General features: G+C 45.0%; 1 protein-coding gene across 1 annotated transcript; it reads right to left on the bottom strand.

Moving 5' to 3' along the window:
• Positions 1 to 129: 129 nt before the first annotated feature.
• LOC149854919 (acyl-coenzyme A synthetase ACSM3, mitochondrial-like) lies at positions 130 to 25,847 on the bottom strand. Its single transcript, XM_090023391.1, has 15 exons — positions 25,750 to 25,847; positions 22,301 to 22,415; positions 15,940 to 16,195; positions 11,984 to 12,194; positions 11,599 to 11,806; positions 10,629 to 10,772; positions 9,772 to 9,928; positions 9,160 to 9,239; positions 7,615 to 7,738; positions 7,037 to 7,117; positions 6,837 to 6,938; positions 5,073 to 5,200; positions 4,433 to 4,532; positions 3,160 to 3,279; positions 130 to 1,622 (listed from the first exon to the last, which is right to left on the bottom strand). The coding sequence occupies exons 2-15, from the start codon at positions 22,360 to 22,362 to the stop codon at positions 1,536 to 1,538; spliced, it is 1,860 nt and encodes a 619-aa protein (XP_089879517.1). The 5' UTR covers positions 22,363 to 22,415; positions 25,750 to 25,847; the 3' UTR covers positions 130 to 1,535.
• Positions 25,848 to 26,969: the final 1,122 nt, after the last annotated feature.

Genomic DNA, 26,969 nt, shown 5'->3' with positions numbered 1-26,969 from the left:
TTCCTGGGGGGGCTGGGCGAAGTGTGGCTATTTTAGAGGAATAATATGTTTGACCGAAAATCCTTCAGATCCGGATGACTGAACAGCATCTGAGATACTGAAATACATTTGAAAATCAAGGCACTGCCATAAAGAGGTAGAAAGTAAACACTTTATTACATTTTTGTCATTCTTTTCAGTACGAAACTTTATTTAATTTGCATAGAAAAGTGTTTAGTCTCAGCAAATGTTTATTTCTCATTGGTTGAAATAGTCAAGTTCCAAATCTCTTTTCATGATCACAATCAAAGTGACACTCCTGGGTGAGAGAGACACACCTGCAGAAGCTTTTCTTTCAGCTCCAGAGAAGCTAGTGTCCCTCCACAATGTCTTGCTATTTAACAAGCAGACGAGGACAGCTGATTGCCAGAGACATTGTGTGAATTAATGAAAGTCATGTGCTAGGAAATTACACTTCTTGAGTGGTCCGAATAAAATAGCTGGTGACAGAGTTAAGGACTGGTACAACATGCTTGGGACTTGGCATATAGCACATGCTACTGTAATATCCTGCACACTAAAACCCCTTTATAGAGGCCTGTGGCCAGTAATTAATTGGAGCTGGAGCCGTAGCCACTCAGGTACAAGGAGTTTGTAAGGATCTCCCAGGTAAGTGTGTGTGGGCCAGGAGCATGGTGTGGGAGGGACAGATGGAAGCGGGCAGACACAGGCATGCAGGGGAGGCAAATCATAGGGGTTAAGGAGGGGGTCTGATTGTCTCTACAAGAGAATGTGATTGTTCAGTAACCCATGACTACTGCACAGTAGTGTCACATGGCAGAAAGCATGATGTGATGCTACTGTGTAGTAGTCTTGGGTTACTGTGCAGTCAGTGTCATGAAGCGATGTTACTGCACAGTCGTTTAGTACTTGTTCATACAAGTACTAAATGACTGCACAGTAATGACTATGCAGTAGTGTCTCATGTAGACATGGCCTCTGTGTTGGGTAATTGTTGGAACAGCTGGATCAGGTGGCTTGACTCAGCAGCTACATAAACATTAAGGATGATGATATATTGGTGCCAGCAGAGTAAGACCATTCCAGTTTCAGGGAATGAGAGTAGGATGACACAAATGCTCCACTGTAATGTCAGTTTATAAGGATAAGGTAAAACATGTTGTCTTCTAAAGTACATCTCCTTTTCTGCTACCTGGAAGCAGGCAGCAAATATTAACAATGATTTCGCTATCAGTCCCTACTGTCCAGAATCAAAACAGGCAAGGCCAAATCCTGGATTTGAACCAGATAAATTGTGGGAAGACTGGCTCTAGAACAGAACTTTGCAGCTGTTCCCTCTCCTTATAGGGCTTCAGTGTAATAAAACCACAGGGCGGGATACCCGTAAGCAACCAGGCCTGAACCTTGCATGTCGGGTTCTGTAATCTTCATTGCTCATAACATCAGAAAAACTTATTAAAAAAACAGAAATTGTAACAGAGAGGCTTGCTTGTGTCAATTGAATGAGAGAAGCTGCATTACACTCCACACCGACATTACAACCGTCTCCACTCTTTATTTCTTAATTCATTCCTCTTGATTTTCCCAGTGACTGTCTTTGGCAGCTGCTTGACAAATTCCATCTAATAAAAAACACAAAACAAGTTAGTATGCTCTCCCCTATTTTAATTTTTGCAAACAGTAGCTCTGCCACATGTGGAAGTAGTAGAGGACACTTTGCCTAAAAACTCCCAAGATCAGGCACTAACTAAAGGAGTGTTAATACCTTTTACCAAGACACTCAAGGTCTTGTGGAAAACTTGAGGTAGGTTGTCTTTAACTCATGGAGTTGTCTTTAACTGGTTTACTACAATCAGGCAAACATCCTCCAATGCTTGAGTTAATAAAAGATAAAATCTAAGTTCAAGATTTTGCTCTGGGTTTAAGATACAATAGGGCATATCTACACATACAGATAATCTGGGAGCAGTTTACCCTCAAGTAAACTACTCAAGAGTAAACTCTCCCAGGCACGTATCACACGCAGGGACGCAGGAGCAGATTTGTTGCTACTAGCAGCAGACTGCTCCCATTCCCTACAGCCCTGCAACTGGCCCCTGCAGCAGCCAGGGGGAGCGCTAGGCTCCCCTGGGTGCTAGCCAAGGGGCCAGGAGACAGCTCTCTTCTGGTGGGGGCTGGGACATTGCTCCCTGCCCCTGGGAGCTGCCTGCTGCTGGCATGGGCTCCTCCACTGAAGCCTGGGCAGGGACAATATCCCCCAGCCCCAGCAGCAGGGAGCTCCCAGTCTCTGCTCTGTGATCATGGGTCCTGGGCTGGGAGATCCTTATCTCTCAGTGCCAGCTCCATGGTTGTAGGGCCAGTGCTGGGAAATCCTAATCTTAAATCCTTAAATCCTTATCTCCTAGCCCAAGCCCCACAGTTATCTCCCAGCACCAGCTCCACAGTCACAGGACCAGCACTGGGAGATCCTTTTCTCCCAGCTGAAGTCCCATGGTCATTGGACCTGGGCTGGGAGATCTTTATCCTTACCCCTTTAACCTTATAAGGATCTCCCACCCTGGGTCCTGTGACTGTGGAGCAAGGGCTGGGAGCTCTCTGCTGCTGGGCCAACACCCCCACTCTGCTGCTGGAGCAATCTCCTGCCTGTGGCTGCCCAGTTGACCTGGAGCACATTTGTTCCTGGTCTGGTGTCTCCACGTGTGCTACTGCACAGTCACTAATCACGAATAAATTTGCTACTTGCATTTTCAGGTAGCAAATTTACTCATGATTAGAGCCAATTACTGTGCAGTAAGCATCTGCACATGTAGACGCGGATGCTTACTGCACAGTAATTAGCTCTACTTTGCAGTGAAGTGTTTCGTATAGATGCACCCAGCAAGGATCTAGCAAGAACATTTCACTGGACCAAAGAATATTTTTAAAGGTACAAATATACATTTGTGCAAAGTTTTATTAAAAACAAAAAACAAAAAAATAAACCCCAAACAAGAAGACTCTAAAGTAAATGAGATTTAGGAAAAAGTTTCCCTCAGTGGCCTCTCTATATTTTTTGAGGGAAGAAGTCTTTGGGTTGCTAAGGAATTTTCAGGGAAATTTCAGCAGGCTTTTAGTAGGAGAGGGGGCCTGGTATGTAAGTTATTACTTAGGACTACTTGCCTTTCTGGGATATTTGTATGGAGCAGTTACTTTCTTGACATGCTCCTGCAACTCAAGGGTTAAGTTTTCCAAATCACATGATGTAAATGCTGGTGACAAGACCACAAAAGCTTTCACTACCTACAAGGTAAAAAAAAAAAAAAAGTAGAACAGAACTGATCATCAGTTAAGGTTTTGTTACATTTATGTTCCCAATCAGCAGTGTCACTATGGGCACATTTACACATTCCTTAAGAAAGTACTAACTAAATGTGCAGTAACTACAGTTACTGTGCAGTAGCGCTGGTGCATGATTTTTTTTGTGATGGTTACTGTACTGTAGCCTAATAACACTGTGCAGTAGTTTATTAGCATGGTTTTTGACCGGCATGCTACTGTGTAGTATTATTAGGCTACCACACAGTAAATGCCTTGTGTAGATGCTCCTTGCCAGGACATGCATTGACAGTGGCATGGAGAAACTCAGACATTTCTGAAATGGAGTTCCAGCTTGTGTCCACCTTTTCTACTGGTGGGTAAGGTGGCAGGAGGAGCAAGGCATGTCTCCTTTGCCTCTCACTGCAGTGAAGGATTCAGAAGGGTTCAGTGAACAAAGGTTTTCATGATCACAATGGCTGCTCCTGGATGGTGCTGTCCCTGTTTCAAAGGGTCTCCCTCACATTGCACACACTGTCCAAGGAGAAGAACATGCTGTACTCCATGAAAAGGAGTATCAGAGGCTTTACTTTCTAGAAGCTTTGGGAGGTTTCATGTCTCTCCAAACCACAGAGACCTCAGAGCTCTCCAAATGGTGGTACAGCTTTGCAGCACCCCTACTGTTAGGGTGTTTGCAAGGTGTCCTTTGGCTTGGGCTACACCCAGTTTCTGTATTGGTATAACTGTGCATTATTATTGTACCAGTATTACCCCCTTCTGCAGGCACAGCTGCATTGCCATTGACACCTTATGTCCTTCTCTATACAAGAACAGCTATGGCAGTATAAGCACTGTGCCCACATGAAAGGGGTTGTACTATTTCGACCACACTAATCTAGTAAGAGCAGTACAATTTGTGCATATGAATGAGGACTTAAGAGCATGAAAGTCTGTTGAGGGGATGCCAGATGTTACCCTCTGGGAGCGGGTCTGGGAAAGGATTAAAAATAAGATTAAAGGGATGTCCTCAGTAAAGGAACACTCTCTTTGATGCAATATTCATGATAGCTGCATTTTTTTACAATCAATTGCAGTTGCTATAGATGTGGATTTCTCCTGCTGTTTTGAACCTCATTACCTCTCCTCTGAGGGGATCCGGGCTGCTGACAACAGCTGATTCTGCCACTGCTGGGTGCTCTATTAGTGCACTTTCAACTTCGAATGGTCCAATCCGATACCTAGGCGAGGAAAATTAAGTGTTTAATGTTATACGCTTGGAAACTAACCTGACACTAAAATGACTTTTAACTAGCACTGCTTTTTATCTTACAATCTCTGTTACAGCTGTCTAATGACTCCTCTGGATATAAGAGCCATGTTATGCTATATGCTGTACAGTCTCAAAACATCTTGTTTCAATATATTTACAACAAAAAGTCTCACGTTTTCTATTTGAAATGACTTTTTGGTTAGGATTTTACACTACTTTTATTGAAAGAGAGAGTTCCCAGCTGGAGGAGCTCAAAACTTAAATAGACAGGAGAAAGAACAGGGAGGGAACAATGCAAGTGAGCAGGAGAGTTGAGACTAGAACTCAGATTCCCTGTCCAAGGGTCTATCCAGAGAACCCTCCTGCCAGAATGAAATGATTACGTCAATCTGAAGAGAGCGGTTTTTTAAATAAACCTCCATCCCTTAAGAAACTCATCATGATTTCTTCCATTATAGTTTGACAGAATTAGAAAGGAAACTTGCACACTCAGGAAAAAAAAACCAACCCTGAAGAAATGATGACATCATCCCCTCTTCCAATAAACCAAAAATATCCATCTTTATCCATAGTTCCTCTGTCCCCGGTGACGTAAAAACTCCCACGTTCTGCTGCAGCAGTTTTCTCTGGGTTGTCCTGATAACATTTCACAAACCGCAGTTAAAAATCTCAATGGCATTTTTACTGTAGATATTGTGATTGTGCATGCAGTATTAAAATGGTTGAAATGTTTTTGCCCTTTCATTGAAAATTACTTTTCAGTGGGTGTTTCTACATGTGACTCTGCTCAGGAGCCCGTGACTATTGAGCAGTAGTGTCCCATGATAGAAACCATGACACAATGCTACTAGTAGTCTTGGGCTACTGCACAGTCAGCATCACAAAAATGCCACTCGTCAGCACTACTGCGCAGTAATGCGGTTACTGCAGTTATTTAGTACTTGTTTATACAGGCAACCTTTGCCATTTGCGGGGGATACGTTCTCGTATTCCCTGCAGGTGGCAAAACCCGTGACTAAGGCACTGCATTCATGAACGCTGTCTGCGTTCATAAATGCCGTGCCCCGGCAGCTGGGGGGCGGGGTGGGGCCCACCTGCTCTGGTAGCAGCAGGAGCATGGCGGCAGTGGTGGGAGCCCAGCAGCGGCAAGCGCAGAGCTCCCAAGGAGCTCCTTTAAGTGTATTTAAGATGTGGGTTCAGCATTCACGAATATTTGAAACTGCGAATGCCGAACCCGCGAATAGCAAGGGTTTTCTGTACAAGTACTAAATGACTGTGTAGTAATGACTTAGCAGTCCACATCTTGTATAGACACGGCCATTGAGAAATAGCCTTCAGTTTTATTTATTTTTTTAATTAAAAGCTCAAATTTGAGACAAAACATGTTTTTTAACCCCAAAAGATTTGTTTTTTACTTTTCAAAGGGGATGTTGACACACGCCATTAACGTACAGCTATAAACGCCGCCACGTATAGTGCTGGAGTTTATTGCTCCCGGGCGTGCTGTTTGAACATGCGAGGGAGCAATAAACAGCATGTTGAGCCAAGCAGGAGCAGCTCCAGCTGGCAGGGGGCCCCAGGTATCAGCCTGCCAGCCTGTGGCTGCTCCCTCCCTGGGGCTCAGTGTGCTGTGGACGGACTGACTGGGGCACGAGTGTGCTTTAGCACGGGGCTAGCCAGCAGGCAGCCCCTACACTGAAGCACCCTCATGCCTTAGAGAGCCCTGTCAGCGTCTACACGTGCATTGCTGTGCACTAAAATTTCTGCCTCTGGATAGTACTTGTATTTACAAACAGTAACCTGTGGTGGAGTTTATTAGTTCACTGTGGCCTAATAGGGATGCACGTGTTAGGAAGCTTCACAGTAAATGTCTCATGTAGATGCACCCAAAATGGTGTAACATTTTTGTTTTGACCCCAAAGGAAACAACAGTCAGTTATTCATACACCTTTATCTCAGACTTGTCGATTCTCTGGTTTGACCTGTAGATTTATATCAGAACGGAGATTTATTATGACTCAACTAATGCACACTACATCTAGTGTAGATAACATCAGAAGGTTCCTCATTGTAGATTTGAGATCCCAGTTTTAAAATGATTTTTTAACTTGATTTCAGTCTCTAATTTGTAGAGACCTTTCAGGTTCTTTTTAACTGGACAGACTCTTAGTACAGTACACGATGCAGAGCAGACACAAAAGCTGAGGAAATTGTGGCACCTTTGTGTCAGCTGTGGAATGATAAAGCTATGGGGAAAAAATGGATTCCTTACTATATATTTAGAGAAAAGACCAAGTGGCCTTGTGGGTTTGATTCTGATGGCAATTTCTCCTTCTTGTCCTGGAGGCAGAACATGAGCATTTTCATCTATGATCTAGAATAAGAACATATATTTCAGTCCAGAAACAATATCAATGACAAGAGTATCCTATAACTTAAACTGACAGAAGGCAATAAATTATCTTAACAAACCTGAACATCAAAAGGGGGTGCTGCCTTTCCCATTGATCCAGCTTTAATCTTCATCCCTTTGGAAACTGAACAGATTACTCCCTGTTAAAAACAAACAAGCAAATAAACAAACTCCTAAAGTCAAGTTCATTATGTAAAAACTCGCTTTGGATCAGGCCTTAAATGGATTTTCCAATTCAATTCCAGAGGCAAGCAAAACACCTGTTGATAAGGGAAGAATTTTACAACTCGGAAATGTGGAGCAAGACGTATATGTAAGGTCATATAAAACATTTGTGATATAACTTATAAAAGAATCCAGGTATCCAGATAGCCAGTCCTGTGCCTTAACACAAGACAGATTTTCTTGCCTATCATTTTCTGTTAGGTGATACTTAAGGAAACATTAAAGCACAAAGAACTCAGCCTTTTTCACAGGTACTCCAAGAAGGCTGGTTGTTTTTCAATCATCAGCTTATAGAGATTACTGCATTTTAAAAGATATATCATGAAAGAACAGATCATTTTTTGACAAAGCATAGGAGAGCAATTAAAAAAATCAGAAGTAGTTAACCAGCTATTAACTGGTTTAAACGTACTGTTTCTGTCTGTCCGTATATTTCATGGATATTCAGACCCGTCTTGCTTTTCCACTGTTCCATCACTTCTGGGTTGAGCGGCTCCCCCCCACTCAGACAGTGCGTCAGACTCATGAACTTGTAACTTAACAGGTATTTGAAAAACATAAGAGTCACTTAAAAGCCATGGAAGCAAAGGGGACAGGGATTAGCTTCCTGTGGTCACTGGTGATAAGCACAGCAATTACATATCTTGCAAGCATTAACATACAATGCTGGAGTATAGAAATCAAAGGAAGAAATTTTCATCATGTTGGTCCTAACAATGGAAGGGTGTATGCCTCTGCTAAGTTTTGTGAACATCAGAAGTCTCAGTGAAATTAATGGGATTTAAGCATGCACCTAAAGTTAAAGAATGGCTTTGTGGAACAGATTGGATTACGCAAAAGTACACAGTTAAACATTTAACACTTTGCTGAATTGGGTTCACGGCCTGCAGAACCTCAGCAACAGTCAAATTCAGAGGAGACATAACTTTAACAAAAAGACATGGACAGATGGTTGAACACCTTGATTTTGTACATTGATTTTTTTTAGGAATAATTCTCCATTATTGAGTGATGTACTCTAGTTTGTGGAGTTTCATTGTCTGACAGTTTTTTCACTGATGTAATGCTGATTATACTGTTGCAAATATGTTCAGACCCTAAATTAGTTTTAGATCAAGCTGATATAATTTACAAGGCAATGGAGGAGAAGAAATGCTTGGTAGCACAAGTAGCAACTATTTAGAATGTGAGAAAGCAAGATAAAATTGGTGTGGGGTTGGTAAGTTGGGCTCCTGAGGCAAGCGCACACACAGACACTTAGTTACACTCACATTACCGTTCCATGATAAAAGTACATTTCTAAGATATGAGAAATGAAACCCGTTGGTAATTGAGGGCACCTGTACACACCATGGGATTTAATCCTCATTAAATTAAATAGGTTTATAAAATTTAAACTTGTTTATTTTGGAACATCACATCAGTCTTTGCATACACTAGGTTTTCAAGCAAATTAAGCTTTGGAACGTTGCACCAGTGTTTGCACACAGTTGGTTTTCAAATGAATTAAGCCTGGTGCTTGGCTGGCACCACAGGAGAGCAGGAAGGTCCAGCACTGCCCCCTTGGCCCAGGGCCCTTCATCTGTTCCCTGCCACACAGCTGTGGAAGCACAGAGCCAGCAAACAGTACAAGTTTACTTATGTCCCTTACTAGTATTTCTAGCAGTATTAGCAGCATTGGGTTGCATTTTCAGTTTTCAGAAGCTTGCCTATTGAATCTGGATGTATGTCTATGGGCTCACATACATATTTTCTTTACTTTACTCCACCTTACACCCTCTTAGTCTTCATGTTTTGTAACGAAGCTGTACAAATCTCACATATTACCTATTATTGTCTTTCCATTAGTGGTGGCTTGAACAGCTAAAACTCAGCATTTTGGGCCAAGTAGTAGGAACTTTACTTACATTAATAACTCATTGGGTTAATATAGCTGGTAAATCAGTTAACAATGTACCTGGAAAGATCATGCTGCACCAGCATGCGGAACAAAGTTGGAGCACCAAAGAAAGTGGAGATGGGAAATCTGGAGATAGTCTAGTGGGTTAAAACAACAAGACAAACCATGTGACCATCAGAAAAAAATACATTGTGCATTGAGCTCAAAGAAAGTGCAAAGTGTTATTCTTCCTTCTCTTAGAAAAACTCATCCCCTCTCTCCTTAGGGGAGCAGTGCTCTTCCGAACTCACATTGGCCAGTATGGAGAGAATTCTCTCTCTTGTTCCAATTTACCTAAACTACTGATATTATCTCATGCAGCCTTTAAATCAACTGAGCCATATTTAGCCAAAAGGACAGCAGTCAATACTGCTTTTGGAGAGCAATTTTGTATTCATGTAATGGCCAGCTGTGATGAGATAAATAATGAATCAGGACTGGTTCTTAGTACGTAGGGTAAAGGATTTCAATTTAGGCACTAGAAAATGAACGTGAAAGTCCTACAGCATCTCAAACACAATGAATTGCATATACCTAACAGAATCTGAGTGTTTAATTAAGGACTGGATATGTGCTCTATTCCATGTATAGGGAAACCATAACAAATCTACAAGACGCATTTGCCCTTACACTTAGGATAGTTGTTGGTTCAATCTGTGGGAGACTGTGTGCAAAGACACATGATCCCAATGCCCATGGATCAAAAACAGACCCCAGTGAAGCCACTATCCAACCTGTATCTGCTGTGCACCATATTACATCTGATGGAGTTGTATCCAGCCAGTATCTGAGATGACAGAGAAAGAGCAATTATGATAAAATTGTATTTTATAGACAAAGGAAATAGAAAGCAAGAATTTTAACTAAAGCTTAGTCATAGACACTGGGAATTAATAAGGAGACTGCCTTGTAGCGAACTTATTTAGTTAATCATCTCAGGTTTAAAATACATTTACAGCCTGAGTTTCTTTGTAGAAATAACTAACATAGGATGACAGGTGAGAGGATGAGATGGAGACTAAAAGTTTAAGGGAAAACTTTTTTTTGAGTTCTATTATTTGTAGAGTGGGGCAGGAGAGAAGAGAGGACTGAGGAGGAAGAAGCCATAGGTTCTATGGAAGAGGCCATCTGTTAAATTCCCAAGGGCTGAGGTCAGAGGTAACCCTGTGGAGCTCATTTTCCCTGGCTCAGTCCTAAGGACCTCTGCAGCCCCGAAGAGCATGGCAAGTACAGGAACTATGCTGCTAGAGTGCTCCCAGGTGCTGGCTGTCATCAGAGCCCTTCTAAAAAATGGTTAGAAACTATTAATTAATTAAAGTTGTAGAGTGGGACCAAGACTGAAGCTGAACTTTGTTTATGCCTAACACTTTTTACTAGGACCTATTATGTATCTCAGTTCCATTGGTCACCCAGGCTCATATTTTACACTTCACATTCACCTCTAGTTTGGCCCTGTCTTAAAAAGCCACCAGAGTTACCATCCATACCTTTCACTGATAACTGGTCTGAAACCAAGACTGCCCTGGGTATGTTCTGTCATCTTTGGAGAACCTGTGGTTCCACTGGTGAAGAAGATCATCACTGGATCTTGCATCTTTGTCTTAACACAGATGTGGTCAGCAGGTTGTGTCCTTCAAAATACAGAATATAATAGTGAATTAAGTGGTTACGGTTACAATCTACTGAGGTTCTAAAAATGTAAATGTGGATTACGTGTTGCAAGTGCCCTCTTCCACATCCCAAATAAAGTTGGTTGGATAGAATTTCTTAATAAATGGGGAAATAATGATTTTTCTTTCAGATGGCTTGGCTCCTTGTGATCTAATTTCTCATCCAGAATGATATTCTTCTACTGAAGGAGGAAGAACAAGAGGACATTATGGATATTTTCCTTAGGAACCAAGAATGAATGAATGGATTGATGGATGGATGGATGGATTTATTCCACCATTCAAAACTTGATCTAAATTAAATGCAAACATTCACTGAGATATAAATATTAGGTCATCTTTTTTAAAAGATCTTTTGTGGATTTCTTGGGCTCATTTAGGAATATAAATACAAACTACTTTGAAAAACATTCTTGTTAGATCAAATGAAAATTTGAAAGTGCAAATTTCAAGAAATTCTACCATACAATTTTCAATTTAGCTTCCAAAAGGAAGAGGTCTGGATATGTTTGGAGGAGTCAGTAACGGGCAATTACTCTATAGATACTTTTAACCAAATTCACCCCAAAATAACAAAGGGTTACACCCTGCTTTTATTGCATGTGCAAAACTCCCATTAAGTGAGGATAGGAAGACCCACCTGAAAAGGGACCAGCATCGTAAGTTGATTTGCAAACTCCCACCAAAAAAGTTGCCAAAGGCTCTGTGTCTAATGGATATAAGGTATTTGGCAGAAGAAAGCTTCATTTTATGTCCTATTACCACACTAGTGTTAATGCAGACTCACTTGTACAGTTCATTGAAGTTCACCCATCCATTCCTGCTGCCTTCTGAAACTATTAACTTAGTTTTCAGAAACTGGCACTCAGATGCCACAGAGTCCACTGCAGGTGCCACTTTGTCACTGGTAATGATGCACTTAGCTTTAGATGCCTGGAGTCTATATAAAATGTCTCTGGCTGTTAATTGAGTTGTCCCTGGTATAAGGATGGTTCCTGGAAAAGCAATAATGTTAGCTTTTAAGGGGAAATGTTTAATTTGATCTTTTTCTACTTAAAAACACAGTCAATTATTTTCAAACTTAGATCAGGAATGAATTTAGCCAAACGTTTCTGGGCAAAACAGTACAGTAATTCATTAATTGATATAATAAAAGAGGTTTGTTTATTGACCTGTTCGTATACAAGCCACATGTACCAGCCACCATTCTGGTATCCGGGGCAAAATCACTATAAGTCTGTCTCCCTTTTGCAGACCACATACTTCCATGAGCATATTGGCCACTTTCCTGGATCGGAATCCCAGCTCCTCAAAGCTCCACCTCTCTTCACCCCCTCTTCCATTTATCCACCAGAAAGCTGGGTTTGATGGTCTCTTTCCATCCTACAGAACAACATAAGGGTTTAAACATTGATGCATATGAATTTGTGAGCTGCATAGCTGAGATGGATCACGAGAGCTTGGGTGACCACATGGGAGAATGGGAAATCTGGGACTCTCCCCTCCCCCTTTCAAGAGTACTGCTACAGGTGGAGGTGGGGATGGGGTGGCATGGTACACCAGGCAGGTGGGCAGCAGTGGTCCCTCCCTGGCATGCTATGCTACTCTACAGCGCTCTGATTCCCTGCCAGACAGTGCCTTGCACCCCTACATTTCTAGGATGTTCATTTTAATTCTCATGAGCCTGCTGGGACTGGGTTTCAAAATCGAGGACTGTTCTGGTTAAACTGGGATATATGGTAACCCTATCCAGGGCCCCCTGAGGTCACTTGAAAGAGTCTTGTTGCGGATTTCTCATGCTTTCAATTTGGCATTTTTATTTCCACTACTTTTCTTTTTCTGAGCCCTAGACATTTAATATGTCTAGGGCACATCACATCATGATGAGAAACATGCTCGGGTGGGATGGGCTCCATCTTTCCCCTAAAGGTAAGCGTGTGTTCTCTTCTAGGTTGGCAGATCTCCTCCGGTGGGCTTTAAATTAGGCTCGTTGGGGGAAGGGGAAGATGAGGGAGGAGAAAGTCTTGGACTGCTAAACCAAGCAGCACCCAGAAGTACAGCCCAGCCTAGACCGATGAGCGGAACATACCCAGGTAAGCAACAGGGGCCAGGGCAATGCTGTGATTAGGGGGCCAGTACACTCATCCACAGGAGGCCTCAAATGCCTCTACACAAATGCTCGTAGTATGGGAAACAAGCAGGAGTAACTTACCCTCCTGCTAGCTGACACCAACCCAGACATAGTGAGGCTCACTGAAACGTGGTGGGACCCAACGCATGACTGGGTGGTGAATATCAAGGGCTATAGGCTGTACAGGAGGGACTGGACGGGGAGGAAAGGTGGGGGTGTGGCGCTCTACGTTAAGGAGGAATACACATCCTCACCAGGTAGCACAGAGTCAGAGGAGGGGCACATGGAAGTGCTCTGGGTTAGAATACAAGGCAGTTGAGGGGAAAGAGACTTAACAGTAGGGCTCTACTACAGACCACCCAACCAAGGGGAAGAGCTAGACCAGCAATTCTTAAGTCAGCTCACAGAGGTAGTTAGGTCGAAGGACGTGGTCATCATGGGTGACCTGAACTTTCCAGACATCTGTTGGGAAGAGCAGTCAGCCAGGTCTGACCATTCACGTAGGTTCCTAGCCCAAATCCAGGACCTCCATCTAACCCAGGAGGTGCACAGCCCCACCAGGGGAGACGCCTTGTTGGACCTGGTGCTGGCCATGGGTGATGACCTGGTGAGGGGGCTGCAGGTGCTCGACCACCTGGGCGACAGAGACCATCGCCTGCTGGAATTCACCATCCAGTACAAGGTGGCCAAGGCATGCAGCAAGGCAGCAGCCCTAGATTTCAGGAGGGTGGACTTCAATGAGCTAAGGAGAATAGTTGGGGAAGCACTGAGGTCCCGGAGGGGAGGGGAGCCAGGTGTCCAAGAAGAGTGGTTGCTCCTTAAGGAGACGATCCTCCAAGCCCAAAGGGAGGTAATCCCAACATGGATCAAAGGGGACAGGAGGGTGCAAAAGCCCTCATGGCTCACCAAAAGCATCCGGGAATGTCTCCTAGCTAAAAGGGAGGCGTACACCCAATGGAAAAGAGGGGACATCACCAGGGAGGACTATACTGCGGTTGTTTGGGGATGCAGAGGGCAGTCAGGAAGGCCAAGGCGGAGATGGGACTGGGACTAGCTTCCTGGATCAAGGACAACAAGAAGTCCTTTTTTAAATACATAGGGGTCAAAAAGAAGGTACTGGGCAAAGTGGGGCCCCTGCAAGACACGCTAGGAAATTTGGTTGTCACACCAGATGACAAAGCTAACCTATTTAACTTCTTTGCCTCCATTTTCCTGAGCAGGGACTGGGTCACCCCTCCCCCACTGGGCCCCCCTCAGGCCCCAGGGGAGGTGCACCGAGGCCAAAGGTCAGGGAGGGTCTAGTCAGGGAACTTCTGGAGGGACTGGGTGTATTTAAATCAGCTGGTCGGATGTTCTCCACCCCAGAGTGCTGAGGGAATTAGCCGAGGTCATTGTGGGACCCCTGACAAGACTTTACGAGCACTCGTGGTGCTCTGGTGTGGTGCCAGAGGACTGGAAGAGGGCCAACATGGTTCCCATCATCAAAAAAGGGAGGAAGGAGGACCCGGGAAACTATAGGCTAGTCAGTCTTACCTCAATCCTAGCTAAACTTTTTGAGAGAATTATTCTGGCGCATGTCCACGAAGAGCCAGCAGGAGAGCTTATGCTTAGGGGCAACCAACACGGGTCCATTAGAGGCAGGTCCTGTCAGACCAACCTGGTGGCCTTCTATGACCAGGTCACCAAATCCTTAGATGCAGGGGTAGCAGTGGACATAGTCTTCCTGGACTTTCAGAAGGCCTTTGACACTGTCTCTCACCCCGTTCGTATTAAGAAACTGGGGGACTGTGGTGTCGACGCCTACACAGTCAAATGGGTCTCCAACTAGCTGGAAGGCCGCACCCAGAGAGTGGTGGTGGATGGGTCATTTTCAACCTGGAGGGATGTGGGCAGTGGGGTCCCCCAGGGCTCAGTCCTCGGGCCTGCACTGTTCAACATCTTCATCAGTGGGGGGGTAAAAAGCACCCTGTTCAAATTCGCAGACAACACTAAGATGTGGGGGGAAGTGAGCATGCTAGAAGGGAGGAATAGGCTACAATCAGACCTGGACAGGTTATGGGGTGGGCGGATGAGAACAGGATGGGTTTCAACACAGACAAGTGCAAGGTGCTGCACCTGGGGAGGAAGAGCCAGCAGCATACCTACAGGCTGGGGAACTCCCTTCTCATCAGTGCAGAGGCAGAAAAGGATCTTGGAGTCATTATTGATGCCAAGATGAACATGGGCCGGCAGTGTGGGGACGCAGTCAGGAAGGCCAACCACACCTTGTCATGCATCCACAGATGCATCTCAAGCAGGTCCAAGGAGGTGATCCTCCCCCTCTATGCGACACTGGTCAGGTCGCAGCTGGAGTACTGTGTCCAGTTCTGGGCGCCGCACTTCAGGAGGGATGTGGACACCATGGAGAGGGTCCAGAGGAGGCCACTCGCATGATCGGGGGCAGCAGGGCAGACCCTACGAGGAAAGGCTACAGGACCTGAACCTGTTCAGCCTCCACAAGAGAAGGCTGAGGGGGGATCTTGTGGCTGTTTACAAACTAGTCAGGGGGGATCAGCAGGCATTGGGGGAGTCACTGTTCCCCCGAGAACTACCGGGGTGACTAGAAATAACGGTCACAAGCTGGCAGAGGGTAGATTCAGATTAGAAATCAGGAGGTGCCACTTCACTGTCAGGTGCTGGCTCCTACCCTGGGGGTCTTTAACAATCACCTTGCTGTGGTCGTTTGACCCCAGTACTCTTTCCTGCCATGGCAGGGGTTGGACTTGATGATCTGCTCAGGTCCCTTCTGACCCTAGTAACTATGAAACAGCTCAGCAGTAGTCTCAAGGCCTGTTTGGACCTTCTTTCACTAGGGCTCAACATTAATACCTTCACGTGGTCTTGCCTAACTTTCCAGTGTAAATTGTCTTTGGCAACTGATTTTTTAAAAAAAAGAATAGTAAACATTTATGCAAAAAGGAAGAAGAAATCTATTTTGCACAACAGAAGGGAATCTACCTTTTCCATCTGAGACCATTTGTCCAGCACATCACTTGCAAAATTAAAGTATTCTGGTGCTTCCTGTTCATGTCTCTTGCTAGGTTCATAATGTGAAAATATCTCTGAGGCAAGGAGCTTGTGGTCTTTATGGAAAGATCTACAATATGAGTTGGGAATCCATAAAGTTTTGTGTGTTCGTAATTTCAGCAAAATCTTCATGGCAGAAGAGGATTTAGCAAAATGTTTTAACTCACCAAAGAAAATTAGTGGAATCCTGCAACACAGATAATAAACAGGATAGTTGTTATTCTGAAAGTAGCCTGACAAACAAGAGAGAAAAGATCCAGTTTTGAACTGGTGTATTATTAGGGTGACCATTTAAGAGCATAGGGAATCTGGGATCATGCCACCACCTGCTCCTTCTCCTCTCCCCCTGTAAGTCAGTGGTGCTGCAGCAGATGTGGGAGTGGGGCAGGGTGGCATGGCACACCAGGCAAGCGGATAATAGTAGTGCCTGCCTGCCTGGTGCACCAGGCCTCTCTTCCCTGTGCCACTTCCCTGTTGGACTGCACCCTGTGTCCTTGCATTTCCAGAACACTCATTTTAATTCTCACCAGCTGGCCAGGACTGACTTTCCTAGAAAAGGACTGCAGTCTCTAAATTGGTTCAGATAACTTTACATCAGGGGTTGGCAATTATTTGGGCCCATGGGCCACATGAGCAGTTTTGGGGACCTGCCGCAGGCCAGTCAGCAGCCCCTCCCTTACCCCTCTGCAACAGCCTGGGGCCTGCATGCCACCATCAACAGCACATAGCTCCAACCTCAAGCCTATCCTGCCCTGCCTTTTAGAGAGCCCAGACGGCGGTGGTGGCTCCTACCAACAGGGATCTTTGCGCACAGCCTTAACCCTACCCCGCCCCACACCCACTCTGGACTTGGCCCAGTGGAGCAGACCAGCTCTGGACCAGCCAGAACTGCACGTGCAGCCCCAACTTGCCCTGCCCTGTGCCTGCTCTGGACTGCCCATCCATGCTAAGTAGTGGCAGCAGCCAGGGGAAAAGCACCCCTGCCACCCCACTGATGAGCCAGCACCTGGGCTGTCCTGTCGCTCCTCTCTGCTGTTATTGCTGCTGCCTCTGGTCCGCCCAGTAGGGCAGTGATGGCAGCTCAGAGGAACTGCAGGGCAGCTCAGGTGTGGGCTCTGGGAGGCTGCAGCAAGAAGGGCCCAACAGCAGTGAAGGGGGCTTCTTTCCCCCCACACTGTGCAGAAGCTTCTGCATGGCCGCTGCTGCTGCCGCCACTGCTCAGCGTGGGCAGGCGAGTCTGGAGCAAGCACAGCGTGGGCCATGTCAGGGCTGTGCGTGCAGGTCCCTGCCAGTGCCACCAGACTGGGGCCAGCGGTGGTAGTACATGGAAGGAGCCGCTGCCGTCTGGGTTGCCTACAAAGGCAATCCAGCTGTGGAGTTGCCCCAGCCCCACTGCATGCCCAAGGGGTGGCAGAGTTTGTCACAGGCTGGATGGCGCCTAGGCCAGGCAGGAGCAAGGGACCTGGCGCAGGCCAGACAAAGTTCCTGCAGGCTGTATTTTGTCCACCCCTGCTTAACTTCCATGTGGGCACCAATAGTACTGCCAGGGGTGACCCTGAGCAGATCATGAGCAACTACAGGGTTCTGGGTACAAGGGTGAAGGGGACAGCGGTGGGGCACAGGTTGTGTTCTCCTCAATCTTTCCAGTCAAGGGGAAGGGCCCCAGCAGGAGTGGCTGCATCTGGCAGATCGATGCATGGCTGTGCAGCTGATTTGGCTTCTTCAACCATAGGATGTTGTTCCAAGGATTGCTAGCAAGAGACGAGATCCACCTGATGAAGAGAAGGAAGAGCATCTTTGCAGATAGACTTCCTAACCTAGTGAGGTGGGCTTTAAACTAGGTTCACCGGGGGAATAGAGAACAAAACCCGTGGGGAAGTGGGTGACCTGAAGGAAGCAGAAGCAGGAGGAAGCTTCATTCTTCCTGAGAAAGTAGGGCAATTGGTCAGTCACCTCAGGTGTCTGTACACGAATGCACGCAGCCTGGGAAACAAGCAGGAAGAATTGGAAGTCCTTGCATAGTTAAGGAACTATGATGTGATTGGAATAACAGAGACTTGTGGGATAGCTCGCATGACTGGAGCACTGTCATGGATGGGTACAAACTATTCAGGAAGGACAGGCAGGTACAGACTGTTCAGGAAGGACAGGCAGGGGAGAAGAGGAGGAGGGATTTCGGTGTATGTAAAAGAGCTGTATGATAGCTCTGAGCTCCAGCATGACACTGGAGATAGGCTTTGACAGTCTCTGGGTTAAGGTTTGAACAGAGAGCAAAAAAATGTGATGCACATTTGATGTTGTTGTGGGAGTCTGCTACAGACCACCAGATGAGGAGGATGAAGTGAATGAGTCTTTCTTTAGACAACTAGCAGAAGTTTCCAGATCACATGCCCTGGTTCTTGTGGGGGACTTCAATCATCCTGACATCTTCTGGGAGGACAATGCAGCAGTATACAGGTAAGCCAGGACATTTTTGGAGAGTGTTGGGGACAACTCCTTGGTGCAAGTGCTGGAGTGGCCAACTAGGGGTGGTGTTCTTCTTGATCTGTTGCTCATAAACAGGAAAGTATTGGTGGGGGATGTAGAAGTAGATGGCAACTTGGGCAGCAGTGACCACGAGATGGTCAAGTTCAGGATCAGGAACCTGATAAAAGGAAGACAGGTGAGCAGCAGAGTATGGACCCTGGACTTCAGAAAAGCAGACTTTGACTCCCTCAGCGAACTGATGGGCAGAATCCCGTGGGAGACCAGTCTGAGGGGGAAAGGAGCCCAGGAGAGTTGGTTGTACTTTAAAGAAACCTTACTGGGGGCATGGGAACAAACTATCCCAATATGCAGGAAGAATAGCAAATGTAGCAAGCGGCCAGCTTGGCTTAGCAGAGAACTCTTCAGTGAGCTTAAACACAAAGAGGAAGCTTCGAAGAAGTGGACGCTTGGACAAACAATTTGGGAGGAGTACAAAAATATTGCTCAGGCATGCAGGGATCAAATTAGGAAGGCCAAAGTGCAATTGGAGTTGCAGCTAGCAAGGGACATGAAGGGTAACAAGAAGTGTTTCTACAAGTATGTTAGCAACAAAAAGCTCAGGGACAGTGTAGGTCCCTTACCGAATGGGGGAGGCAACCTAATGACAGGTGATGAGAAAAGGATGAAGTACTCAATGCCTTTTTTACCTCCATCTTCACAGGCAAGGTCAGTTCCCAGACTACTGCACCGAGTAGCCTTCAGTGGTGAAAGAACAGGTTAGGCACTATTTAGAAAAGCTGGGCGTGTACAAGTCCATGGGACCAGATGCAATGCAACTAAGGGTGCTGAGGGAGTTGGCTGATGTGATTGCAGAGCCACTGGCCATTATCTCTGAAAACTTGTGGTGACTGGGGGAGGTTTCGGATGACTGGAAAAGGGCAAGTACAGTGTCCTTTTTTAAGAAAGGGAAGGAGGATCCAGGAAACTACAGACCAGTCAGCCTCTCCTGAGTCCCTGGAAAAATAATGGAACAAGTCCTCAAAGAATCAATTTCTAAGCACTTGGAGAAGAAGAAGGTGATTAGGAACAATCAGCATGGATTGATTCACCAAGGGCAAGGTATGCCTGACCAGCCTGATTGTTTTCTATGAAGATAACTGGCTCTGCGGATGCAGGGAAAGTAGTGGATCTGATATACCTTGACTTCAGCAAGGCTTTTGATACGGTCTCCCACAGCATTCTTTCAAGCAAGCTAAGGAAGTATGCATTGGATGAATGGACTGTAAGATGAATAAAAAGCTAGCTGGATTGTTGGGCTCAGCATATAGTGATCAATGGCTCAATATCTACCTGGCAGCTGGTATCAAGTGGAGTGCCCCAGGGGTCTGTCCTAGGGTTGGTTTTGTTCAACATCTTCATTAACAATCTGGAAATTGGAATGGATTGCACCCTAAGCAAGTTCACAGATAACACCAAGCTGCAGTGGAGGGGTGGGAAAGTATATAGTAGATATACTGGAGGGTAGGTCTAGGATTCAGTCTGATCTAGAAAAATTGGTGGATTGGGCCAAAAGAAATCGTATAAGATTCAATAAGGACAAGTGCAAAGTCCTGCACTTAGGATGGAAGAATCCTATGCACTGCTACAGCCCGGGGACTGACTGCCTAAGCAGCAGCTCTGCAAAAAAATAAAAAAAGGACCTGGGGTTTACAGTGGACAGTAAGATGGAAATGAGTCAGCAGTGTGCCCTCGTTGCTAAGAAGGCTAATGGCATTCTGGATTGCATTGGTAAGAGTGTTGTCAGCAGATCGAAGGACATAAGTATTTCCTTCTATTCAGCACTGGTAAGGCCGCATCTGAAGTAGCGTGTCTGGTTTTGGGCCCCCCACTACAGAAAGGATATGGATAAGTTGGAGGGAGTCCAGTGGAGAGCAATGAAAATGGTTTGGGGGGCTGTGGCACGTGACTTATAAGGAAAGGCTGAGGGAACTGGGTTTATTTAGTCTCCAGAAGAGAAGACTGAGAGGGGATTTGATAACAGCCTTTAACTACTTGAAGCGGGGTTCCAGAGAAGATGGACCTAGACTGTTCTCAGTGGTGACAGATGACAGAACAAGAAGCAATGGTCTCAAGTTGCACCAAGGGAAGTTTAGTTTGGATATGAGAAAAAACTTTGTCACTAGGAGTGTGGTGAGGACTGAAACAGGTCACCCAGAGAGGTGGTGGAATCTCTGTCCTTGGAGGTTTTTAAGGCCTGGCTTGACAAAGCCCTGGTTGGGATGATCAAGTTGGGGATGGTCCTGCTTTGAGCAGGCAGTTGGACTAGATTACTTCTTGAGGTCCCTTCCAACCCTAATTTTCTATGATTCTACATTTCTTTTTCATTCAACTTGCTTTCCCATCTACACACACCATAACGCTCTGAAATCCTTTGGAGTCCATTTAAACTCTTCCTTGTCATCTGTGATGTCTCTCTTTTTTCAGTATCACCAGAAATGTGGAGCTCCCATTTTCATAGATTTTGTCTATTTATTTGCTCTCATTGAGTGTTTAGAGAGTGCTGCAAATGTACGTGGAGTATCAGCAGGCACAACAGTATAAAAACATGGTCCCTGTGCTGAAGAGCTGACAGACAGAACAGAAGCCAATAGAGAACCATTAGAATCCTAAAAGTGTTGCTTGGTACTCTTGGTTTATTATCCTTTTTCATCTTTCTAGGAGATATGCTTTACCCAGACACAGTTATCTGGTTCAGCACAGTAGTAACTGTGAGACATTCTAGGGTTTGTGACATATGTGAGGTCAAACTCAATGACCTAATGGTTCATTTTGGAATTGTCTGCAAATTAAATTTATAGCTATGCTCCTTAACAAGTTTGTTCCATGGATAATTTCACTGAAGTCTGCCCTTCATCCCTTGTTCTTTACCAGCTTTCTAATTAGCTCCACATTTACCCCTTTCCCTCTTTCTTACATTAACTCTGTATCAAATGTCTGATGTAAAAAAGTCTAAAACCCTCTAATATCTTACTATCAGATATGCTAGGAATTTCTCTTGCCATAGTAGTTATATTTTTAAAGTACACCAGTTAGGTGGTTGAGTTGGCAATGCAATGCCCAACTCTGTGCCAGTTTCTTTTTGGTGAAACCAAGTCATATTCGGTCATTATCCTTAAGATACTTTCCAAGAGTTCCTCCAATGAATGAAGCTTTCTACAGTGCCTTGTAGTTTCTAGTCCCTTGACGCCTTCAAGAATTTACCTACAATCTTGCAGCTCTCAAGAATCTCACCTGAATTAAATTGATGGTGTGGGATTCACCACTTTTCTTTTTTAAAACTCCTGCATGTTTATTAGACCTGGGCTGGTTGTGCACACCACAGGGGTTTAGTTTGGTTTAACTCTCCCTAAATTAAAGTGGTGGGTTGTTAAAAACCCTGCTTCAATTTAAATGGAAGTAAACCCCTGTGTTGTGTACACAAGGGTTGGGCCTGATTTTTACCTGCCTCTCTGGCAGCTGGGGTGGTGGGGAGGGGAGGGTGAGCTGCCACCAGGCTGAGTGGTCCCTGAGCTGTGGGGGGTTGGGGAAGCTGGTGCTTCTCTCTGTGGTGGTGATGGCGTCCCCCAGGTGGCACCTGCTGCAGTCACCTAGCCTGGTTGGTCCTGGACAGCACTGCAGCCACAGAGGGAAGCGCCAGCCACCACCACAGCCATGGAGGAAAGCACTGTCCCACCCACACAGCCAAGGAGGGAAGCACCAGGCCCCTGTACAGCTCGGGCAGGCAGCCAGGCTCCAGGGACCAAAAAAAAAAAAAGATCAGGCTCACCGTTTGTTTGTTTTTTCTTCAGTGGAGCCGGCCTTCATGGGCTGCTGCCAGGCTGCCTGCATGGGCTGCCTGCATAGCCCCTGAGCTACATGGGGCCCAGTGCTTCCCTTTGCACCTGCAAGGTATCAAACTAAAACACCTCAGACATGTTTTATTTTGCTATGTCCTGAAGTCATTTAACACACAATATACTGCCGACAGCGTAAACAGCAGCACCATTAACACACAATATGCTGCTGACAGTGGAAACAGCAATGCCATTAAAGTGGTGCAAAAGGGCATTTAAGGCACTTTAAAGGCCAATTTCGTGGTATACAAGCAGCCCTGATGCTTTGTTCCACACCATCTCCTCCTTTTATAACAGATACTGCTCTCTATACACTATTTGCTCTAGGACCCCCTGAAAGATTCAACTCAAGTTTGTCAAACCTTTATTCTCAAAGGCAAAATAACTAATTTAACAGTTGGGTTCTTTCCTTATTCCCCAGTAGAAGCTATGTCAACGATATTAAACCGGTGTATCAGGAGACTGTAGTTAAAGTTCCTAAGCCTCTAACACATTAATCGGTCCAGTGGTGCTTGACAGCAGGGACGAAATCTTATGAGCCTGACTCAAGATAGACCTTCATCCCGTTAGACTTAATTAACTTTTAAGAAGGCAATGAGATCTAGTCAGAAGTATTACTATCATTCCCAGTAAATAAATATTGACATTTTCAGGGAATAAATCAGTTGTTTTACCCTTGATTTGCACAGAAGAATGGTTCTCACTGGACTCAAGGGAGGCCCCTCCATAACATTTGTAAATTGAGTGGCATCTAATTTATAGCTTACAGTGCTTACTTCCTAGTAGGGGGCCTGGGCAGTGGGGAGAGGGGATTGGTCAGGCATTAACAAGACTGAGCCTGCTTTTATCTGCTTATCTCCTGACATTCAGATTATCTCCTCACACCTCTGGACCCTTCAAAGGATCTGGCAACACCCAGGGTGCCACAGTACTTCAGTAAAGAATCACTAGTACAGAATTTGCCTGGACCTCTTGGCATTGATATAACACAAGAAGATATAGTGGTAATGAATGATTGTCATTGTCAGCATCTGGAAGAATGAATGTAGTAAACCTCCACAAGAAATAAAACTTGGTTAATTGTCCAAAAACTTGTTGCTTTTGTAGCATTAATGTGGCTGCTTTACAGGGACCAAAACTCCAGTTTCATGTCTGGATTCAGTTCCCTGATGTATTCCTTCCCCAAATCAATGCTGATACACAGTATAAAACTTATTGATATATACCTTGACTCAGTAGCACTGAGTCAAAGAAAATACACATTGAGAAGCAGCAGGAGGAGGAAAAGGCAGATCTTGGGATTGCAAATGTTCTCTTCCCCTTGGGAGGGGTACTGCTGCTTGGATTTCATTTTTTCCCTAGCAGTTGACTCATTCCCATGTGTGTTACTATTATGTAACGTCAAAAACCCAGAGCAAAAATTAACATACTGGGAACTTTTCATTGCTTAGGCTAAATATTTATTGGTACTTATTTAACTACACTTGTTTCAACCGTATTTTTTTTCTGAGTAATCTATCTTAAAATTAATAGTCAGGCATATAGTTTACTGAATCCAGTTCCTGCTCATTGACAGTGGGACAGGACCAGTCTAGGCTTTGTGCTCCTGTACCAATGATAGGATGATGATGCTATTAGCATCTCTATATAGACAGGACTGTACAAAGTTTCTCAGCATTCTAAACTTTGATTTTGACCCTTTGTCCAATTATACTTCACAGTATATGACCAGAGCTGCAAACAGCAGTTTTGGCAAGCCATCAAAGGCCTCGTATAAAATCTTTCAAAAGTTCTCATTTTAATGATAATTTATAATTATTTTATATATAATTTAAATTATCAGTAAAAAACAAATCATATACTGAAAATCAAACATCAACTAAAACACATTTTAATTTTATCTCAATATTTTCATCCTGATTTATGGTTGTTTGAGTAGTGTATATAAAGAGACTGCATAATAGCTCAAAATAGAGTCCTGTTCTTGTATATTGTGTGCATTGGGAGGTAAAAGGAGGGATCTAGGTCCCAGGGGCCAATGCAGGTGTGGGGAGGGAGAAAAAGGGGAGCAGGGGACAGGTGCAGCAGAGCTCTCCCAGGAGGTGCGGTGCCTGCAGGTGTGTTCTGGCCCATGGCTGCTGCTGTGGCACTCTGCATGGGGCCAAGCCCTGTCCACAGCCACCTGGGGCCTCCTGTGCCATAATCCCACGTGCATCTGCCCCATGCCCACCGTCAGCACCACCCCAGCCCCAGCCCCAGCCCCAGCCAGCATGCACAGCTTCCCAGCAGGGATGTTCTTGTTGCTGCTGCAGCTGCCCAAGCACTGTTTGGCTCTCCCTGCTTACAACAGCTGCTCCTTCTGCCCCTGTTGTGCTGCTCCAGGAAGCAGGGGAGCTGAAGCCAGGTGGCTCCTGACCCAGTTTGTGGGGCTCCAGCTCTGGCTCCTCACTGCCTTCCACCCACTCAGCTGCCTGCAGGTGGCTGCTGATCAGGTAAAGTGGGTGGAAAGTAGCTAGGAGCTGGAGCTGGAGCTGGAGCTGGAGTCCAGTTCACTGGGGCAGGAGCTGTCTGGCTGCAGCTTCCCCCCACCTGGAGCAGCACAACGGGGCAGGAGGAGGAGCCACTGGAGGCAGAAGGAGCTGAGCAGAAGCAGGAGCAGTCCCACCAGGAAGCTGTGTGTGCCGGCCAGGGCCAGGGCCGGGGCCGGGGCTGGGGCAGTGCCATTAGTAGGTTGGGTGCACACAGGACCATGGTACAGGCTGCCCCAAGTAGGAGCAGGTGGGTGTTAGTCCCATGCACGGGACAGCTGTGGGCTGGATACAATCAATTGGTGGGTTCATATTTTGCCCACCCTTGCCTTATACACTTGCCTTATACACTAATTCAGAGATGCATCTCCCAATGTTTATTGATCATAATTGGCACCGGTTATTTCTTTATTAAGGGAAAATCCGTTTTCCATGAAATCCACATATTTTTCAATTAATGATTTCAGAGAAATTTTTCATTATCAAAACTATTTATGGAATATAATGGAAAAAAATAAAATGCAAAATGTATCCATTTTCAAATCAACACAACAGAGAAGTTCAGAAATGTATTTTTTTTCAATATGTCTCACTTTTGACATACTTTAACTATATGTTAGTAGCTACTTTCTAATCTATAGATAGACATATCTATATAAACTATGTATTGCGATGGTGAAAAATGCACAAATTACTGAAGAGAAGAAAAGATACTGAAAAGAATTTCCTAGAAAAATCTGTCAAAGTGTTGGAATCTGGAATTTCCCAGGTGAACAAAATTTTTCACTAATTAAATTATAGCAGAAAATAAAGTTAATAAATTAACCCAAATTTAAGGAAAAGAAATATCTTACCCCCTAGTGTGTGATGCTTTGAAGTGCTGGATAAGCCAATTTCCTTTTTGTTAAGAGTGAAGTTGAAGACACAGGCAAACAAGCATGTTTCACCGACCTGTGTTTTGTGATGACCAACAGGCTGGACAGTGAAGCTCTGAGAGAATGCAGGAGAGCCGCACGCGGTAGACCTTCTTTGGTTTTTTCAGCTTTCAGGGTGTTTATGTCCACAGAAATGGTCCTGTTGCTCTTAGCTTTTATTTGAAGCTATCTATACACATATATGCTGTGCCACTCACTGTTTTAGTCAGTACCATTTACTCTGATGCCCCGTAGTGTAGAATAAAGGAGGCAATGCAACATTTATCTCCTGTGCAGGGATTTATATTCTGTAATTATTTACACTGGGACTTTGCACTTCAACCTCTAGCACTGTGTCTCTTCCCCCTTTCTGCAAATTAAAGACTTCACAATTTAATGAACTTAACAAAGGCTATAAAGTTCACAGGACACGATGCTATTTCTGCCTAATAACATGCCCACCCAGTGTTGCAACAAGGACAGGGGAGCAAGCGGGGCGACTGCCCCAGGCACCAAAGCAAAGGAGCACCAAGAGGTGCTGTCCAGCTAGGGCAAGGTGAGGGATGGGGCCGTGAGCAGTTCATTTGTGGGGTGCAGGGAAGGGGGAAGGGTGGCTCCCACCACTGCATGCACTCCCAGGCAAGCATGGGGGGGGTGCCCCCCAGATCTGTGCGCAGGGCAAGGACAGGCTGCCACTGTGGGCTTTGCCCCAGATGCCAAACTTCATTGCTACAGCGCTGTGCCCACCAGCACAGCTGGTTGGGATTTTTTGGACCAAACTTTTTTGGTTTAAAAAAAGCTAATCAATCAAACTTAGCCATTTTCCAAATGAAAACAAATCTGCTTTTGGTTCAAAATGCCTTTTGAAATTTACAATTAATTATAATAAAAGAATAAAAAAAATGAAAAATGAAAGAGAAACATTCTAAACGTGTTTCAACAGAACCAGACCAACATTTTTCTTCAGATTGTTAGTCTGTGAATCTTTTGAGCTATTGAATCTTTATTTCTACTTGGGTCAGAAATCCTTAAAATGTTCTCAGGAAAGGAAACGTATTTAGTACATATTTTGTACTCATAGGTCTTCCTGTACACACTTGAAATTCTCCTTTATTTCCCTCTCATACATTCCTAAACCCAACTTTCCTTCTCTTAGTCAT

This window comes from Crocodylus siamensis, chromosome 12 (assembly GCF_052110815.1).
Source record: "Crocodylus siamensis isolate JL-2025a chromosome 12, ASM5211081v1, whole genome shotgun sequence".
Classification (NCBI taxonomy): Eukaryota; Metazoa; Chordata; order Crocodylia; family Crocodylidae; genus Crocodylus; species Crocodylus siamensis.
The sequence above is the reverse complement of the archived record's forward strand: the minus strand, read 5'-3'. Positions and strand labels throughout refer to the sequence as shown.